The 12655-nt window shown below is 41.9% G+C and overlaps 2 protein-coding genes across 2 annotated transcripts in view; one reads left to right on the forward strand and one right to left on the reverse strand.

Moving 5' to 3' along the window:
• The window catches only part of LOC103388902 (serine/threonine-protein kinase 26-like), a 12080-nt gene extending 4025 nt beyond the window's left edge, over positions 1 to 8055 (forward strand). Inside the window, exons 2-12 of the mRNA XM_008324114.3 lie at positions 748 to 816; positions 932 to 1093; positions 1595 to 1651; positions 2075 to 2183; positions 2813 to 2970; positions 4795 to 4980; positions 5791 to 5933; positions 6351 to 6447; positions 6561 to 6623; positions 6705 to 6832; positions 7090 to 8055. Coding sequence (XP_008322336.1) covers positions 748 to 816; positions 932 to 1093; positions 1595 to 1651; positions 2075 to 2183; positions 2813 to 2970; positions 4795 to 4980; positions 5791 to 5933; positions 6351 to 6447; positions 6561 to 6623; positions 6705 to 6832; positions 7090 to 7105 — 1188 coding nt within the window. The 3' untranslated portion in view covers positions 7106 to 8055. The remainder of the gene's footprint in view (positions 1 to 747; positions 817 to 931; positions 1094 to 1594; positions 1652 to 2074; positions 2184 to 2812; positions 2971 to 4794; positions 4981 to 5790; positions 5934 to 6350; positions 6448 to 6560; positions 6624 to 6704; positions 6833 to 7089) is intronic.
• A 718-nt stretch (positions 8056 to 8773) lies between these two features.
• The window catches only part of LOC103389011 (FERM domain-containing protein 7), a 20564-nt gene continuing 16682 nt past the window's right edge, over positions 8774 to 12655 (reverse strand). Inside the window, exons 5-13 of the mRNA XM_025064092.1 lie at positions 12177 to 12255; positions 11898 to 11995; positions 11698 to 11812; positions 11479 to 11626; positions 11125 to 11220; positions 10875 to 11038; positions 10707 to 10775; positions 10545 to 10620; positions 8774 to 10068 (exon numbers count right to left, since the gene is read on the reverse strand). Of these exons, the coding sequence (XP_024919860.1) occupies positions 8836 to 10068; positions 10545 to 10620; positions 10707 to 10775; positions 10875 to 11038; positions 11125 to 11220; positions 11479 to 11626; positions 11698 to 11812; positions 11898 to 11995; positions 12177 to 12255 (2078 nt within the window). The 3' untranslated portion in view covers positions 8774 to 8835. The remainder of the gene's footprint in view (positions 10069 to 10544; positions 10621 to 10706; positions 10776 to 10874; positions 11039 to 11124; positions 11221 to 11478; positions 11627 to 11697; positions 11813 to 11897; positions 11996 to 12176; positions 12256 to 12655) is intronic.

Raw genomic sequence — 12655 nt, forward strand, 5'->3', positions numbered from 1 at the left:
GCTGATTTTTTTCACTTTTTCTCACCAGTTAAGGAAATGAGTGCAGAAAAGATGTGTGTGTGTGTGTGTGTGTGGGGTGCAGCTGTGTGTTCAGTTCCTGTTATCTTTAACTGTCACCCTTGTTTCCCTCTGTGTTTTATTGCTTCTACTTGACTACTCTTCTGTGTGTGTGTGTGTTTTTTACGACACATTGATGGCCGCCTTGGTTGGTTTTTAATTGGACCTTTTTTAAATAAATGCCTTTAACCTCAGTCTAAAGTTAACTGTTAGACTGAAAGAGTGACGTCAAACACACATATAGTTTCAGTAACTGAGTGGTGAATGTTCAGCTGGGCTCCTGTAGCTTCTGCTGCTGCTGCTCGGTCAAATTCAAGTATAGAAAAATGAAAACCTAAAACTTTGTTCATTTTTTTTATATATTTATATATATATATAAACTTGTGAAAATCGTCATGAAATAACCGAGACACTATAGCAAAACTAACTGACTGATGTAATAATAATGTTAGCACTCTAATAATGAGGAAGTATCCAAAGTAGCAGGTCAGCATCATTCAAATCAAATCATTCAGCCAAAACAGCAAAAAGGTCAAAACAGTACAAACAGGTTAGTTAAACAAGCTGTGTTTGGCTCAAATGTAGCCCTGCTATAACAACAGCTCTGATAAAATGATAGAAAATGTTTTTTAAAAAACAAATTTCTCAGAGTTGAATGAGGAACTCTTTGTTTTTGTGTCCTGTGCTCAGAGCTCCCAGTTGGATCCAGAGGAGTTGTTCACGAAACTGGACCGGATCGGAAAAGGATCCTTTGGAGAGGTGAGAGCCACTTCATCCTCCTGTCACTGACGATGTTTCTTCTCGACTTTGTGGCTGCGACTTTAAATTCTTCACCTCTGGTCTCACCTTCTTACCTCTCTGCTGCCCCATGCAGGTGTTCAAAGGCATCGACAATCGCAGTCAGAGCGTAGTGGCCATAAAGACCATCGACCTGGAGGAGGCCGAGGATGAGATCGAGGACATCCAGCAGGAGATCACGGTGCTGAGTCAGTGCGACAGTCCCTACATCACCAAGTACTTTGGCTCCTACCTGAAGGTTAGACCTGGTTCTGTGTTCACTGACAGCTGGAACTTTCAGGATTATTGTTGTACTGTTCCTGCAGATGACAGAGATTCTCATCAATGATTGGGTTATGACCTACATTTAAACAGTCTACACCCAGTTTTATGGGATCCCTCTCTGTGTTTTATGACTGGATTTAAAAACATTGTCAATAGACCCAGGGTCATGTGACCACTGTTCAAAACTCTAATTATTCTGCCCTTTGCCCTGGGACTAACAGGCCTCTACCCTTGTTATTTACTTTTTAAGCAGTTATTGGTTTAAAACATTTTCAACAATTTATTTTAAATCTGATTCTGTTATGTATAATTTTTGTTTTGAATCTATTTTTTGCAAAGGTATTTTTAAATTTAAATCTGATCTCATTTGTTGTAATTAATAAATTAATTTAAATATATTAAAATAAATCAACTTTATTTGGATACAGTTTTCAATTTAAACAAACATTTCCACATGTTTGTGTCTTTGTGTCAGGGAACCAAACTCTGGATCATCATGGAATATCTGGGAGGTGGATCAGCTCTGGATCTGGTGAGACATCATCTCTTTCTGAAAACTAGTGATTTTAGGGATACAGCAGCTGCTGGTCCACTGCTGCCTCTTGTGGTTGGGTCGTATTACAGAGGTAAATCGGAGTGATGTCACAGGTAATTCCAGCAAGGGACCAACGTCGTGCCGTGAATTAAAAACAGAGATTTTTTTCTGTAAAGTTTGGTGTGTGAGACATTCTAGAGCTTCAAATGTAGTTCCCTGTTGTTAAAAAAAAACAACAGTGAAATCTAACACACACCTTCAGTCTGATAATCCTGACAGTCGTCTCACAGTTCTCTGTTGAGTCTTGTCTAAAAATGAAGATAAACAGGCTGTGAGTGTGTTGAAGTGTGAAGAGCCTGAGGCTCAGCCCTGAGTGTCATCACTTCATTTGTGTTTCTGTGTGTGTGGGTGTGTGTGTAGTTACGTGCAGGTCCCTTCGAGGAGTCTCAGATCGCCACCATGCTGAAGGAGATCCTGAAGGGTCTGGACTACCTTCACTCTGAGAAGAAGATCCACAGAGACATCAAGGGTACGCGGTGCCTGAACACAACACCAGAAGAAAAAACAGTTCAGTGAAACAGTACCAAGAATTAGTCCAGGAGTGGTTCAAACATGAGCAGAAAATGATTCAAGGTTAATGTGCTGTTATTAAAAATCAGCAAAAACAGTTAGCAATAATATTTAGAATAATGAGATGAGTAAAAGAGTAGAAAAATGTTGGTGAAAATATTAGCTGTAACCGATAAGTTAGTCATATATGGTAAAAATTGGTCTTAAATGTGTAAAAGTTATCAAGAATAAAGCTAAATATAAGTTACATACATGATAAATTGCTGACAAGTGAAACAAGATGTAGCTAAAAGTTAGCCAAAGTAGCTACATGTGGGCCGAGTACAAAGCAAAAAATAGTTCACGGATCACCTAAAGCAGCTGAAGACTAGCCAAAACAGCTATTGTTGGACAAACACCATAGCTCAAGGATGACTCAGAAGTTAAAGCTAAAGCTAAAAGGCCCATTAAAAAGGTAGAACCAGCCAAAAGATAAAAATGTCAGCTGTGTTTTGATAGATTTACACCAAATATAAATAAATGGATGTTAACATCAATGTATCAGACCTGGATAATCATGTTTGTTTGTTTGTTTCCTCCTCTGGTTAGCGGCCAACGTCTTGCTGTCAGAACACGGTCAGGTCAAACTGGCTGACTTTGGTGTAGCTGGCCAGCTCACTGACACACAGATCAAAAGGGAAACCTTTGTGGGTACGCCGTTCTGGATGGCTCCTGAGGTCATTCAGCAGTCCGCCTACGACTCCAAGGTCTGACTCTGTCACATTGGAATTTTTTATTTCACAGCCGTCGCCACATTTAGCACAAAACCCATTCTGAAGTTTCACTGTGAGCTTCACACATGTCTGAGAGAAGGAGAGCGTCTGTGAGATCATCAGATGATGATCAGCTGTCAACTCGCTCTTTCTCTCACAAACACACATACACTTTAGCTTCAGCAAAATGTTTAAATTCCCCATATTTCAGTGGCTAATCATAACAAACACAGTTGAGTCACCACCATATCTCTTAAGAGAAGACATCCTGTGTGGAGATTAACGTTTAGCGCCTCCTATCAACTAAACATACAAGGAAACACAAATGCAGACTAGGCCACTGAAATCCTTTTGGTTTAGATCTACAGTGTACCAACAACGTAGCACATTGACATCTGGGCTAAAATCAGTCATTTTCTCTATGGACTTTGGTGTGGCAGAGAGTGTCTGCTAATTTTGAATGGTTTCCTCGGGTTCTGCTGCTTTTGTTTGCAAATCACACAGCGAGCGTGTCATATCTGAGTCTCTGACGACTGACTGGATGCAGAGCTGTGCTATGTGCACCTCCCTCTGCTGGTCTGATGCAGGAAAGACAGCAGAGTGTTGCACCCAGTGAGGTGAGGATGGATGAAGCATTCAAAAGTGCAGCTGCCTCTGAATAAACACAGCACACACCTGCTGTACACAAACACACTCACTTAGTAAACACACAGTGAAAGGAGACGATGTGTGTCTTCTGTAAACTTCCTTGTATACGATTCCAGGGCTTTATTAACCAAGGGTTACTAACAATCAACTCTTTGTCGGCCATTCTTGACTTTAGCCTTGTCAGGAATATTTTTAGATATTTGTTTATTTGGAACTATTTATGATTTGATTTTTTCACAATTTCAGAGCCAATGATTTGAACTGCTATTTAAATCTATTTTTAACCACAGTTCCGTTAGGTAAGTCCATATGGATCTGTGGTTGTCTTTGAGCTAACTTTGAGCCACCTTTTTGCTGTTTCTGTGCAAACTGTAAATGGTCCATGGCTTATATGCTTATATGGCCTACATGCTAATAGTCAGCTTTGCATTGGGGCTAACAACCTGCATTCTAGTAGAACTAAAATGTGAACCTGTTGTTTTATACTAAGGTTGCTATTTTTTTATATATACTTTTTCATACTTAGCACTTTCCAGGCTCAATGCTAAGTCCATAAGCTAACATTTATATGGAAGCTCGAACGTGCACGTGCTCATATCAGCGTGTGTCTGTGCTCCCATCTGTTCAATGTGAAAGAGTAAACAGAGACGTGGGGTTAAAATTCAAATGGCCAAATGTCCTGACGTAACATGACACTGTTTGTGCGTGCGCCCTGTGTGTCGTTATAGGACACATGGCCATTGAAGCAAATTGAGAAGACGTGACATTCAACCTGAGCATGTGTATCTTCCAGGTTGACAGATGGTTAGCTTATGATAAACTGCCAGTGTCCAAAAAACTGCAGACATGAAAAAAAAACTCAAGTACTTATATGGTAAAAAGGAAAATATCAAGTTTATCTTAACATAAGAAAACGCTGTAGATTTGAATTGAATTGAGCCTTAAGCTAATGAAAGCATTTAGCTAAGCCTAACATAAGATCCCCCAAAAGAAAACCATTTAACTTACAATAAATTGGAAGAAAATAACTAGGCTTATGAAAAAAAAACAACGAAGGGATTAAAACGTGAAGCTAAAAATGTTCATTTTTGATGCGTATAAAAAAATCTTTGCTGCCAAATACTTTGAAAAACCTGTTGATTTTTGACAATGTTTTTGTGTGTGTTGCAGGCAGACATCTGGTCTCTGGGAATCACAGCTATCGAACTGGCCAAAGGTGAACCTCCAAACTCAGACATGCACCCAATGAGAGTTCTCTTCCACATTCCCAAATCTCCTCCACCGACGCTGACTGGAGATTTTTCCAAGAGTTTCAAAGAATTCACCGAGGCCTGTCTCAACAAAGACCCAGCATTTGTAAGAAACACACACCCACACACAAACACTTCCATTGAATCAATGACTAATCTTTACCGTTAAAACGTTTGTTGACATTTTTATTTTTTAAGATAACTGTAGCCCATTTTTTTAATTTTCTTAGAAACTCTAATTTAGTGGTTCTTAACTTTTTTCTACTCTGTACCACCTGAGAAAACATTGATCTCTCTGAGTACCACCATGATGACCAACATTAGAATTCCCCTGCTCGTTCCACGTTCAACTTGCAAGTGATCTCATGATTCTGTGCTGCCTGTGCTTACGTGAGCAACAGACTTGCATTGCAGCAAAAAGAAAAGTAAATAAATAAAGTCCAGACATCCTGTTTCATAATCTCACAAGTAGCTACACAGTTTTTCTAAATGTTGTAATAATTGTGCATGGTATGTTTCAGATTTATTTAGTTGAAAATGAGAGAGAGCGCTTGCGTACCACTGGTGGTAAACATACCACAGTTTGAGAACCACTGCTCTAATGGATGTTATTATAACATTTTCATTTTTAGGCCTTTTGTCTGTAGCTGATATTTTAATAACATTAGCTGCCCCCTGGTGGAAGAACAGTCAGTCCACCTGTCCATTCATGTTTTATAAAGGAATAAAACATGTTTACAATGTTGGTGTAAAATTTAAAACTATTTTCTAAAAAGTTTAGAAAGTTAATTTGTCAAAAAACAATCATAAGGTTGAACATTTTTTCTCACTATTAGGTTTTAAGTGAATCCAAATATATATATGAACAGTGTTTAATGAAGACAAATTTATATTTGTGTGTGTGTGTGCATCTTAGCGTCCAACGGCCAAAGAGCTCCTCAAACACAAGTTCATCATCAAACACTGTAAGAAGACTTCATATCTGAGTGAGCTGATTGATCGGTACAGGAGGTGGAAGGAGGCGGGGCATAGTAACAGCAGCTCCGACGACTCAGACAGGTAAACGCCCAGCTTCTTTTAGCTTTTGCTAGCCTATATTAGCCTAAGAGAGGCTGTTTGCCTTGCTTTTAGCGATTGTTAGCCTTTTGTTTAAAGTTTTTGGTAGCTCCAGTTAGTTACTGTGAGATGCTGTATATTCATGTAGCTTTGTGACCCTTGGTTAGTTTATTTGACATTTGTTACCTTACTTGGTGTTAGCTTTGGCTAATCCTGCAGGCCTTTGTTAGCTTCATTTGACATCTCCAAACACAAGTCAAAGCTTCGTGCTAGCTTTGGTTGGTCTCTGCTAGTGTCTGTTACCTTCTGCTAACATCCAATTACCTTCTTTATCTTGTGTTAGCGTCTCAGGTCAGAGCTTCATGCTAGTGAACATGTGCAATCAACAATGTGTGTGTCTGTGTATTTCCTGCATCCCAGTGAGTCCAGTAACAAGGAGAACAGTGACTCTCCAGAATGGTCCTTCACCACCGTCAGGAAGAAGAAGTCAGATGGGAGAAAAGTTCTCAATGGAACAGTAAGGAGAACCTTGACGACATGATGCTGTTACTGAGACTCAGGAATCTCCCATCTCATGTCAGTCTTTCTTTTCCCTCCTGTCCTTCTTTCCTCCTCCTCCTCCTCCTGCAGGTCCAGGATCATCAGACTAAGTCATCCAGTTTGAACACCGTCATCTCTCCTGTTTTCACTGAGGTCAGTTCACAGACACCTGTGAAAGTCTGTATTTGACTTTGCAGCTTGAACAGCTTTTTGTATTGTTTTTTTCCTACTCAGTTGAAGCAGCAACATAAGGAGCACTCTCAGCAGCGATTGGCTATCGAAGAGCTGGAACGGAACATTCGATTGGCTGAAGACGTTTGTCCGGGAATCACAGACAGGATGGTCACACACATCATTGCCAGGTACCAGGACAGAATGTTATCTCTATGAAGTCAGTCGTTCTTCCTGTTCTTCTAACTTTTCTATGGATGTTAGACTGTATCGTCTACACCAAGTCACATTAAAAAGCAGTGATTATCCTCAGTAACACAAACTGACCACAGGAGGCAGCAGTGTACGAGCAGCATGTGTTAGCTATCTGTGAACTACAACTGAAGATTTTCTGTGAACACATTGTGATCCCAATCATTTTTTGACCCAATTTCCTTTTTATTTTCAGATTTACAGCCAATTAAAGAGTCAACCATCGACATGGGACGTTGGCAGAAGGAAGTAACTGGTCTCTGTGCTTTACCGCTGCTGCAAAATGGGAAAAGGAGGAGTTTTGCTGTGCGACATCTCCTCACCAACACACACACACACACACACACACACACTAAAATTGTAATATATACTCTCTATATCTTGTATATACTGTGTTTTTACTGCTGCTGTTGAAGAACTTTTTTCTCCTCTGGATTTAATTCAGAAGCTGATTCACATTTGTATGAACTCTCTTTGTTTTTTTTTGTAATCACCGGAGTTTTTAAATCAACTAAGACTTACATGACAACCATGCATCCCATAAAAACATATCTAAAGTGCCTTCACCTTTGGATGCTGTCACTGGTTTCCTTGAGGAAAGAAGTGACGTGACGTTGATTTCCTTATCAAGTTTCCTCTCTTCTGTATTTCATAGCACTTGATCATCTGCCAATATCACAATTCTGTTGTCTTTTGGTACTACCTGGATGAACTTTGCCCCCACGCTGAAACCAAACCCACGTTTTTTTTCATAGTTTTAATTAGATTACTGTTCGATTGTTTAACTAAAAAAAGTCGACAAACCAAATTAAGTCAGGTTTTTTTGTTTCCCTTTGTTTTGTTTTAAAACTATTTTTCATTTGACATCAAACCTAAAATTCTCCTATTTTAAGTTTTCAACAACCACCTTTTAACCAACACAGGTGATTTTCACCAGCATAGGGGGCGCTGTCATCACAGGAATTAGAAGCCATTTGTACCAAAAACACAATAAAGGATTTTATATAAAACATATGGGATACAATAATAATACTGATGATGATGATGAAGATGTGTGTTAAAGGGGAAAATGTGTCAAAGATGTAGATTTTACTGTTAACCTCTCTGTTTTTGTAGCGGGAGTTTAAATAATAAATATTTAAGTTTGATGGAGAAACTCAAAGCTTTGCTGAGTTCTTAAGTCTGTTGTTTTAGTGTCTGTGATTTTCTGTGACATGGAAATGTTCTGAAATGATTTATTTGCATCATCAAGCAAATACACACATGGAAGCAAATCTACACCTGTCCACATCCAGCACCAACCACCTCATCACCTCCAGTCTGGTGGACAGAGGTCTGCAACAGAGGGTCCACGACCCCTAGTGTTTCACAAATGTACTGCAGGTTGTTTACACTAGTTCTTCTTCCAACCTCACCACAAACCACCTCTGAAACCATCTCAGTACCAGCTGTAAAAACACTTCAGGTCCAGCAGCACAGTCCTGTGGTTGGTCAGCAGTCTGTTGTAGTTGTGGACAGTCGTTGTGGTTGGTTGATCTGTCAGTACATGATCAGAGGTGAAGTGATCAGACCTGAGCTCCATCACAGTCCGGTTGTAGAGTAGGCACCCCTATGTTCCCTCCTCTCTTTTTTTGTCATGTGTATTTACACATGGATCCAGCAGATGGAGCTGCTGGATCCATGTATGCCATTACTCCGAGCTACCCAGAGTAATGACACGTTTCAAATAGATTACCAGACTCAGTTTAATATAAAAAAACTATTTCGTAGTATATATACATATGTACAGACATATATATATAGTGATATATATATATATATATATATATATACACTGTATATATATATATATATATATATATATATACACACTGTATATGTCTGCATGTGATTCCTCCTCTTTTGATCCCATAACCCAGACCGGTCCAAACTGGTTCCCCACCTACAGTGTGATCTTGGTGATCTTTGCAGGGCCTTTGCTCTGGTCTTTATCATCTGTCTTTTCCTCTTCCTCTCTTGTCTTCCCTTTATTTTTCTTCTTTTTTGCTTCGTCCTTCTTTTCCTCCTCCTCTTCTTCTTCCTCCTCCTCATCCAGCTGAAGGCTCCCTGAGGAAAACCTCATCCTGGCTAGTCCTGCAGAACGACCTACCTTCCCTAAAGGTGGAGGTGGTGGAGGAGGAGGTGCTGGTAGGTAATAAGGGTAGAAAACCTCGGGGTCAGAGTCGCTGTAGCTCCCCCCAGTGCCGCCGATTAGGTACAGTGACGTTGGTCGTTCAGGAAGAGGAGAGGAGCTCAGAGGGAGGTAGGTGGGTCTGGATGGACGGGTCAGATGTGGGTAATACCCAAGGGGACGGAATTCAGAGGCGGCACTGAAGGGGGGGTTTGAACTCCTGGAGAGGTTGAACTTGACGTCTGGTTGGCTGGCGACACGACGTGGTAATCCTGGGTGGAAACTGGAGTCATCGCTGTAATGTCCAGCCTCCACCCGTCCTCCTCCTAACCACCTCGCTCCATTGGTTCCCGGCTGGTAAATCCTTCCCAGACCTCCACCCAAGCTACAGGGGCGGAGATTTCTCCTGATTGGTGAAATTGGTGGCGAACTGTGGCTGAGTGGATAAAAAGACGGTCGAGCTAAACTGTCCACTGCCACGTAATCTCGCCTCCCGGCCTGTGGGAATCTTTCCAGGGAAGACACAGTGACGTAGTCGCTCAGGTACGGATGACGGCCGAGTGCTGAGGACCCAGACAAGGGAAAGGTGGGGAGAACAGGGTGGTACTGATACCCAGGACTGTTGGGGTAAAGGAGAACCAACTGCTGAGCGGCGTCAGGATGTGGCTGAGGATTGGCCCGGCGTCGGGACCTGTTGCCGTACACCCCCGCTAACCTCTGAGCCTGTCGATGCATGCCGATCTGTCCACACCTCACCTCGTCCATTAAAGACGTGGATGCTGATCTGGTCTTGTGTGTCGACGTTGATCGGTGAAGATACGGCGAGAGCGGAGTGACTTTAGCCAGAGGGCTGGGCCTCTGGGTGACCTCCACAGATGATTGGCTGCGTTTAGCCCCTCCTTCTGTGATTTCAATGCGGTCCAGGTCCTGGGAACAAGGATCCAGATCTTTGTGACTGTGAATGTTCAGAGGTGGGCGGGAGAAGGGGAAGACCTGTTCGTACATCTACAGGAGAAGAAGAACCAACAGAGGAGAGTCGATTAGTTAGGTCTGAACCACTGATGTTACTGTGTCACTGAAACAGAGACTGGAGCAACATCAGGGAATGTTCTCAGTCCTCCAGGATATGATGAAGAAGAACCTGGATCTGGTTTTCCAGACATTAGGGTAACATTTAATTTGAATGAGTATAAACCAAAGGTTGGTGTTTGGTTGGTCGTTCACTGATCATGGGTTTAAATGTGAGTGTAAACGTGGTTTTTGTCTTTGCATTTCACCCTGTGATGGACTGGAGAACTATCCACAATGTAATGTTCTGAACTGTATTTCAGGTCAAGGTCAAAGGTCTCAGGAAGGCCCTCTTGCTCCAGCTGCATCTCAGAACTCTTTCTGGATTTAACAAACCAACCTCCAAGAAATCCTTATACAATAGTTGAATTTAAAGACACGTGAGACAAATCTACGGGAGTTTGAACTTTCACCTGTTTGGAGACATCGGTGAGGAGGTCAGGAGAAGATCTGCACTGTCTGGGATCAAAGTCGTTTTGACAGTAAGTCCTGGAGCAAAGAAAGGTTTACACCCTTAAAACAGAGAAAAAAAACAACAAAATAATTGCTGACCTTTAACCCACGCCTGGTCTCACCTGTCAAAAATTGCGGGTCTCTTCTGTACGGAGCTCCAACAGTCCAGCAGCTGCTTCTGTGTTCGGCCACTGGAGCAGAGAGGAGGAGCATCAGAGAAGAACAGGAGAACATCATCAGTTCAGCTGACTGACAGCAGCAGGAGAACCCAACAACACAACAACAAAGACCTGTATCTGAAGCTGGAGCCCGAACATGACCACAGGCCTTTCTGGACCACCTTGGGTTCCTCTGGGAGCCGAAAGAAGGCGTGATGTTCCACACACAGTTTCCAGAAGCTTTTACAAACATCTCGACTGGCCATGGAGAACTCCAGAGTGTCCTTACAGGAGGGCTGCAGCAACAAGACATAAAGCTTTGGAGAAACAGTGTCACAACCAACAAGAAAACACCCCACCCTCCTCAGAGCTGAGTTCTCACCCCCACTTTGTCGTGCAGTTTGATCAGAAAGTGTTTGCGTCTGAAGCTCAGTTTGCGGATTTTGGCCCAACTGAAGGTGTTGATTTTGGTGTTTCCCTGGAAAAGAAGTACAGAAAAAAATTGATTCTAAGGTTACTTCAGCAGACTGTGCTATAAGCTAACAAACAGATAGAAGAAAAAACTTTAAGCTGAAATAACACATTTATATAATTTAATTTTATAATTTAATTTATATAATTTGTAAGTTACAAATGTAGCAAAATGAGTCCATATATAGGCTAATTAGCATGATAGGAGTTATACTGTATATACTGTATATATATGTATAAATATACAGAGGAGGAGACTCCCTACCTGAAAGACCAGAACACCTGAGTGGGTCACAGCCAGGTTGATCCTCAACCCTTCTCCGTCCTGGGCAGGATGTGGTCTGATTCCGTACATGTCCAACTTCCTGGCCACCTCCAGGAGTTGAACGTCCGACTCTGCAGGAGACGTTCCTCTACACAGAGATGAAAGGATGAAGGAGGAACAGCAGGAGTGTCAGGAGAAAAGGGTTTTTTCAGATCCTACCTGAGAGTCCTGTGCAACTTGATGATCTTATGGTCCAGATATTCCTGGTTGGGAACGTACTGCTTCATCTCCAGGTGCTGACAGTCCAATTCTTCCTCAAAGTCCCCAATTTCTGCTGTAACCAACCAACCAAAACAGAACCAGTTCCCTCAGGTATTCTAACCTAAGAGATTTAGATTTTGTCTCTTTTTTAAACTTACACTGTAGTATATAAGAGACCAACAGGGCGGCGCTGTTGTCATTGCAGGTCAGACTGCCATTGGACAAGTCCTGTTTGATCTGCAGAGCAAAGAGATACCTGTACACACGACAACACACACGGCAACGTTAAAATACAGCGGTACAGCACCAGGTACCACCAGAGGGAGCAACAGTGCCACCTGGGGTACATGTACCATAGTTTGAGATCCAGTGGAGAGAGCACAGTGGTGTATTATGGGTGTGTCAGTGTGTGTGTTAGTGAGCGGAGCAGCTCAGACCTGGTCAGACTTCTCCTCAGCTGTCCTGGATCAGGAGGAAAGAACTTGACGATGAACCTGAAGAACAGATGGTTGGAGTCTGGAGGAGACAACAGAGCAGAGGAACAGTTCACAGTTTGAAATCTGAATCTGTAAACTGTAAACAAGGAAACAGCAAGGAAAACATGTAGACTGCAAACTGATAAGAAAGAAACACTGTGAAAACATTTAGCATCTAGCCTGCTACCACAGAGTGATTTTGATACACTCGTGAGACGATCCTGACGCTCTAGATAAAGAAAATAAAAAAAAAGATTTACTCACATCTGATCTGTTTGACCAGTGGCTTCAGCATCTCCACCCAAACCTGAGACACATGGTTGGTGTTGTTATAATGCATTAGGAAAGTGAACTCCTTGTCACTGTGACACAGCTCACCACTGCACACAACCTAATGTGACTTTGGTTGTGTGCAGCTTTTAACCCATCACCACAGTCAG

This window comes from Cynoglossus semilaevis, chromosome 1 (genome assembly GCF_000523025.1).
Source record: "Cynoglossus semilaevis isolate Cse_v1.0 chromosome 1, Cse_v1.0, whole genome shotgun sequence".
In the NCBI taxonomy this organism is placed as follows: domain Eukaryota; kingdom Metazoa; phylum Chordata; class Actinopteri; order Pleuronectiformes; family Cynoglossidae; genus Cynoglossus; species Cynoglossus semilaevis.